The sequence below is a fragment of the Eurytemora carolleeae genome, unplaced genomic scaffold (assembly GCF_000591075.1).
Source record: "Eurytemora carolleeae unplaced genomic scaffold, Eaff_2.0 scaffold2639, whole genome shotgun sequence".
NCBI classification, from domain to species: domain Eukaryota; kingdom Metazoa; phylum Arthropoda; class Copepoda; order Calanoida; family Temoridae; genus Eurytemora; species Eurytemora carolleeae.
In genome coordinates, this window is record NW_019398525.1 from 1 (window position 1) to 7,580 (window position 7,580).

At 29.4% G+C, this 7,580-nt stretch overlaps 1 protein-coding gene across 1 annotated transcript; it reads left to right on the top strand.

Annotated features, from left to right (window-relative positions):
* The first annotated feature begins 137 nt into the window (after window positions 1-137).
* On the top strand, window positions 138-4,593 carry LOC111717469 (uncharacterized). The gene is made up of 4 exons (XM_023492970.1): window positions 138-222; window positions 1,412-1,459; window positions 2,481-2,586; window positions 4,261-4,593. Exons 1-4 carry the CDS (start codon window positions 166-168, stop codon window positions 4,359-4,361), a joined length of 312 nt encoding a protein of 103 aa, XP_023348738.1. The 5' UTR covers window positions 138-165; the 3' UTR covers window positions 4,362-4,593.
* Window positions 4,594-7,580: the final 2,987 nt, after the last annotated feature.

The following is a 7,580-nucleotide window of genomic DNA, read 5'->3' on the forward strand; positions in this document are numbered from 1 at the left end:
CTAGAGTTAAATGTTTTGTAATGCTGTTTAAATCTCATTTATAAACAGATTTTTCTCATCCCTGGGCAGCTCTGTAATTGTTTCAAAATTTCAAAGATCAAATCTGGTACACTGAAACATATTAGTCTTTGAAGTAATACATAATTTTGATAATGTTACTATAGGATGGACTTAGGAAATCGGCAAGGTTTTAAATCTTTAATTAAGACTATGTTAAAAAAGGTAAGACCTTATGAATACAGAGCTGAAAACTTTAGAATGAGATATCCTTAATCACAATCGCTTAAGCTGATTATTCTTTTATTATACTTTTGATTTTTTTTATCCTCTTTTTGGATATTACTACTGTAAAAAGATACGTTTGATAACAATTACAGATACAATGCTATATTGATTGGACTAAAATCCAATTGAATTAAAGTCAGCTGTTCACAAGCCGGCTTTTAGAGCATTTTAACAAATATAAATTTAACCATATTAATATAAAATTATCTAAAAACATATTTTAGGACTATTGTCATTTTTAACGTTAGTCTTAATAAACGTTAATCCATAAGTTATGTTCGTTCAATCGATGTTTAGTTCAATTGATATGAAACCATCAACAGCAGAAATAAAAATTGGTTTTTAAAAGTTAAAGAGTACATCTTATCATTACACTCTGATTGGTTAAATTTTTAACTTCTTTCTTTGATATCGAATGCATTTTAAAATATTCTTGGGTTTAGTAAAACCAGGAGTTTAAGCATCAATCTTGCTATCCACCATTCTAATGTTTTCAGCTCAGGATTAATTAAATATACAAAATATATTGTAAAAAAATATTAATTCACTAACAAAATCTGTGAGCTACTTAATGTTTAAAAATCTAAGTGATAATCAAAGTTTGAGATACCAGTAATATCATAAAATTGTTTTCCCACATCTAGATTTAAACAATGTTTAGATATCAATCATGGCCTTAAATGTTGTAAGGTGTAACAAATTACTAAGAACCTTTCATTAGACATTATTACTATCTTACAATAGGTTTTTTCTTACACTTAATAAATAACATATTTTAGTGAGGTTGAGTTAGGCATAAATATGAAAGGATGCTATGGGTATGGGACGGTTGCACACTGCACAAGTCCAACCTCAACTTTTTTCTTTTAATAGTGCTAAATTAACATTCCTGATTATTGACAATTTTTTCTCCAAACATCACTTTTAAAATCATTTAGTTTAATTTTTTAAATTAAAATTATACTTATAACCATAAAAAATTTGGAAAAGGCTAATCCAAATTTGTTATGTGATATTGCTATTTTAAAATAAATATTAAAATTATTAGTTTTGTTTTATATAAATAACAAAATAATTCTTATCTTAAAATTTAACAGGATTTTGACTTTCATAACAAATATTACAGATGTCTAACAGCTGGAAAAAAGGATATGACCAACATCTACTTACTCAGGAACCAATAGAAATTTCCTTTAATTTATTATATACAAATAGATTTATGAATTGAAAAGGTAAAAAAAAAGATTTGTACATGTAAATATAACTCTTTATGTGATTTCCAAGGAAACTACAATTATCTGTTGTTAGATTTAGTTCAAACTGAATTTAATAACTGGATTAAATTATAACAAACTGATGACATGTTAACCATATAAAGGCTGGAAGGTCTGAATCTAGAAAGACCTTAGGGTATAGGTTTAAAGTTGAACTGCATTTAGGGTTTCCAGTCAAAATTTTCACCCAAATTGTGAAAAAATTGCTATTGCTATTTTGTTATTTTGAGCTATTTTATTATTTCGTTAAATTTTGAGAAACAACTCCAGGAAATGATGAATGAATTCAAAATTACAGGTGGGCCCAGCAAACTATACTCCAGCCCACTCGTCATAATGGGCCCAAATTCTTAGGATTTAGGTCACTGATGGACCATACTGAGTATTCTACCGTTTCCTATAAAATAAATCTCAAGTAAAGTAACCTTGGTAGAAATTCACTAATTAATAATCATGATCATTTATCAGTGGAGTCTGAACTAGGAGACAAGCAGGGTTAGATGGAAGTTGTTTCTTACTGAAACGAATTCACACCATATTATCTAAATATTTAAATCTTTCATATTTATGTACAACATGACATGCAACAAATATTATTTTAATTCAATTATTCATATTCATGGGCATTGCAAAATTACATGTATTCATATCATGAAAAAATTCTTACTTAAATTTTGTATTCATGCAAAATATTTTGTAAAAAAAAATTAAAAATTTTGAATGAATGCACAATTTTGTATTGATAAGAAAATGATGTGGAATTTTGAGCAAATAAAGTCTTTTTGTGTAAAACCACGCAACTGTTGCAAAAGAGAATTGACTGCCGTGGAAACTCTAACTGCTAAAACCTTTTGATATTTTTTTAGAAACTACTCAATGATAAGTGCACATTTACAATTTTGTAATTGATTGGTTATCTAGTACATTTGGCCTGCTGTTAAAAAGACTGCTTGTGTTCATGATTCATATCTTTGTAACTCCTATCCTGCTCCAAATAATAGACCTTGGCCAACAAAGCGAAAAAATGGTACAGTTTTACTATTTTTAAGTATTTCAAACACTATTATTTCATAATTTTCTTTTATTACAGGGATTCAAGCCTTGTATAGATTATAATGTGTCCCAAGCTTTAGCGAAGGACAAAATTTATAAAATCTAAAAAGGCAAGAACCTTTTATATAAAGAGAAAATTTAAGTCAAAAAACTTTATTCTGCAAACTATAAATATAGTTTTACATTTATTTATTTAAAACTATTTTGACTTGATACATTGTTGTTATTTATGAATATGCTTGTTAACCTCAGCCTAAACAGGATTCTTTAAACAAGTTAAATATGATTTTTTTTCATTTCAATTAAATTGCCAATCTAATTAAAATCCAGTGACTAACATTGAAAACCCTCAATACTCAATCAATCTAATAGTATTTGAAGAAACAATGCGGCCGCTTTGAGAAGCATGGAAGAGAAGAGTTTGCCTCTGTATGCTTAAGAGCTGGAATCAGTTTAAAAAGCATTTCATTTCTCACTGATTTAAAACATATGCACTGATTAAAACCCAGTATCCAGCATATAAGAGAGTGGAGAAAATTGGAGCATCTTCATCTCTCTGGACTTTGTACTCCATAAAATATAGCTTTTACAGAGAAGTATGGGAAAAGGTTATCTTAGTTTTTCAACTTACTTAAAATCCTTCAAATGGTAAAGAAGTTAAGATTTTGAGATGTCTTAATAGGGCTGAATTTAAGGATCGAAGATCATACATTTTTTAATATAGAGGAACACCTTGAAAAAAAGATTGGACAAAGATACTTAAAACCTTTCACTTATTTCCCAGATCTTTTACTACTGCAGCTGCTGATGTAGGTGGATATCTAGATGATCCATTTCTTTGGGTAGTGTAATCCCACCAAGGATGTATATTGTATAGATTGTATACTGTATCCTAGTTCATTCAACCCAAGCCAAGTCTTATCATCAGTGGAAGAATGGGTAAATGAATAAACAATTTAACCTGTTACTTGGCATCTGTTACCAACAGGGGAAGGAAATTTCCATGGAGCCGAGATTCGAACCCTATTGACCTTTATCTAGAGAGCACGGATAACGGTGCTTTCGTCGGCAGAGAAAACAAACTGAACGTCCATTTTGTGACCCGGAAGAGAGTCAGTCTTGATGAACCAGTGAAAGAGAAGGGTCGCCAGGATCGCCAGGAGGCGGATTATCTTCATCCATGATTCAAGGATTGACTTCGGTTGATCCTACAGTTTGTATTTAATATAATAATGTAAAATAAAGGTCTGTCAAAGTTTGTGTGTTAATCAATTCAACCTGGCTTGTTATATTGAGTTTCTCTTATCAAAGCTTCCTATTGAGTTCTTTATACGTGAGTTTCTCACCAAGTTTACAGTAGAATTCAACAAAGATGGCCCAGCAGAATACTAATCTAAAAAGAAGGAAACCTGATGTGAAAGGAGCTTGCATGATAGAGAATAGAATAGTTTTAAAAACGAAAATTATGACAATCATTCGAAAATTCTTGTTAAATAAAAAACATTTTAACCCTATCCCGGAACCAAATCTTGTTAAACTTCAACATGCACCAACTTAATAATGTGCGTAAGTTAGTCCTTGAAGTAATATTTACAACTACTCAATGACCAGTAAAGTAACGAAAAAATTTTTTTATTTTATATTTTAGAACCTGGTAACTTTGCTGCTTCTAATGGTGTTGCACAGATTTCATATACTTGCCCAAAGAACTGTCGTCCAAAAGATCATCTGGATTGGACAAAATGCTGATGAAGAAAATTTGGAATGCAAATTTAACATTGATTGATTAAAGATCAATTGGAAACAGTTTGATTAGTTTTCCATGCACACACAGAATTTCTGAGAATTATCTGGAAAATTCTATACTGTCCCTTCTATAAAGTAAAAATTGATATTGCTTAAATATAAATCAGCTCACAAACAAAATGTTCAACAATTACAAATGCTTCTGTTGATAAATAAAGGCTGTCATCCTGGATCAGTTAAAGGTTAAAAGTTCAAAGATGTTAATACAGAGAAAATCCTGTAATTGATAATTAACTATTAAGTTTGTCCATAATTTACCAATTTACAAATGATTTTTTGTGTACAAGTTTGGATTGTTCTTGAAGTAATAATTTGATTTTGATCGATTTTCATTGCCAAACAAATAGCAACAATTTTAAATCATTAATTTTTGTTTAGTTCGTTTTGAAAAAACAATATTTTGTTATATATTAAAAACCTTTTGTTCATTGTTCAATGATTTTTCTGAACAATACAAAAAAAATTTTGTTCATTGTGAAATATTTTGTTATTTAACAAAAACGATGACCATCTTTAGCATGGTGGGTTTTAATAAAGTTACAAGAACATAAATACGACCTTAACCCTTCACAACAAAACACTGTAAGGCTTCATACAAAACTGCACTTACAACTATGTTACTTTTATATATTTATAAGAAAGGAGTTTTGAAAACAAATTGTGCCATGTTACTAATGTTACCAGTTAGTATATTGCTGATAGTGTAAACTTTTGATATTTCAAACTTTGAAACAGAATTAATCAGAATTTAAAGCTTAAAATTATACATATACAATTCTCTGCAACATTAGATTGCATAGAAATATTAAAGATAGAGGCTCTTGATCACTTCCTCTCACAAATTCAGATATCAGCTATTTCAATAATTGGACCAAGATATTAAAATTTATGTTAAAGAAGATTTAATTTCATGATACTTTTTTTTAATACAGAAAAGAGTTGATCTTATTTTAATTAAACATAACAAATAAACAATTTGGTTTAATGTTTCATTTGAAATTCATAAACCTTGTCATTACTTAATTGCTAGAAGTTACACATATGTGTCTTCTTCTGCTCAGCTAGATCCTTGATTTTGTTCTAAGGTAGGGTTTATCCTTTTTTTCAAACATACTCTCAGATCAAATCACAATGTAAACCCAAATCTCTTCAACTCCATTCTGTACCTCTTTCAAGATCTTTGCTTACGTTCAGAGATATTGTTCATTTTTATCTATGAACTTGTCTTTTCTAAAATGGATTCCAATCCCGGATAAATCAACTCATGATCTGAAATCCATCCATCTCAGACAGTACATGTCACATCCTGGATACCACCTTATGTTATGTGATCTGAGCTGAAAACTTTAGAATGGTGGATATCGGGATTAATACTTAATCCACTCTTTTTCTTAATCTCCAGATTAAATATTGCGTGTTCACCTCTCATTTTTAATCTCCAGATTAATTATCTGATCAGGATTAAGGATATCCCATTCAAAAGTTTTCAGCTATGGTTCAATATGATTATGAACTTGCCTTTTTTAATAAAAGGTTTTTCAATCCCAGATTACATCAACTCCTGATAAGTATTTTATTTGCTTTAATTGGCATTGTTATGGTGTACCTTCATGTACCCGACAAAAGTCTGGTATTAGGGATGGTACCTAAATGTATAACTAGCAAAGCTAAAGAAACTATTATTATTGTATATTTTATTCCAATTATACACTTTGACCCCTAGAAGTATGAGTTCGCGGACTGTACAATTCTTGGTGATTTTGCGTACATAAGCTATCTATGTTTATTTATTTATCTATGGATATTCTTCCTGGTTTAAACTCTCTTCCTGGTATAAACTCCGTTCCTGCTTTATCTATTCATTTTTGAATTTTGTTTATACAAACCTTTTAAAGAGGGTTCTCTCTAGAACTTTTGAACATTTTTGATTATTTGTAGGCCTACAATTTTGCCATTAGAGTTTATTTACTGTGTAGAATTTAAGCTACTACTCAAACATGGCATGCAACAGTTTTTATGTTTACATAAAAATTTGTAAAAGAGTTGATTGTGCTTTATTGTTATAATTATAATTGTTATAATTGTTATTATTATAAATCTATCAGTTGGCATATCATTAAGAACTTCAAGTACATTTATCAACCTTTAAAACCTTTATTCTAAAGCACATTCTTCTGTGGGTCATTTAGAAAAGTTGCCTTGATCTTCAATGATTTCAAATGGTTTATTGTGTGTTCACTTACATGAATCTAAAATAGTAAAGTTTTCTCATGTCAAATTGATTTGCTATGAAATTTTACCTTGTCTGCTTTAATGAATATATCATCAATACCAATTGTACCAATATGTTTGTATCCTTGGTTCACCATAAAGCTAAGAAGATCTGATCTAAAAATTAAATCTGTTAAAATTTCGAATTATACATGTTTCTATTGTATCATGTAGGGTTTCCAGCTGAAGCAAATTTTTGGCCAAAAATGAGCAATTCAGTGCAATTTTTCTTGCAACTTTCACAAATTTTTTCACTATATTACACATTTTTTACATTTTACAACTATAAAAAAGTAAAAGGAATAAATTTAAGTTTAATGAAAATTTGTTAAGGACATGTTTTAGCAGAGAAAATTGGGGGTAAATGCAAAAAATTTTAATTTCATGTATTCCAAATTACTTTGGTTCTCCTGGTGGTATAAGATTTTATTAAGTGAAAAAAAATTAATAAATGGTTGAGTAAGTATTTAAATTTTTTACTGTAAGAAAAAAATCTGCCTCCTAAATGGCACACTGAGCTATGTGTAACATGCTAAATAAAGTTAAGGGAACAAAGATTTCAATCAATTCCATATGGAGTATTGTCCTGTAAACTCTTTTAAAAATGTCACACCAAGCTTTGTGTATTATCTAATGGGTAGAATTGTTAAAAAATCAGGTAAGAAAGGTTCTGCTATTCGTTTGCAAAAGTTTAATGGTTTATCATACTAAAAGGCTTCAGAAAAGGTTCTGTAAGGCATTTACAGGTCCAATAAATGGAAACCCTAATCCCGATTTTAAAAACAATGTTGCCCAAAATTAAATATTTATTACCACATAATGTTTGTGACATGCTTTAAGCATCTTTTTTTTGCATGGAATTAATGGTGTTGTGTTAGATCCCCAGGGCAA

What these genes read in the sequence shown, in the direction of transcription:
- LOC111717469 (XM_023492970.1), top strand. Translation starts at nt 166, where the DNA reads ATGGACTTAGGAAATCGGCAAGGTTTTAAATCTTTAATTAAGACTATG. An exon ending in TTAAGACTATGTTAAAAAAG is followed by an intron (nt 223 to 1,411) that starts GTAAGACCTTAT and finishes CAAATATTACAG; the next exon opens with ATGTCTAACAGCTGGAAAAA. An exon ending in ACCAACATCTACTTACTCAG is followed by an intron (nt 1,460 to 2,480) that starts GAACCAATAGAA and finishes TTGGTTATCTAG; the next exon opens with TACATTTGGCCTGCTGTTAA.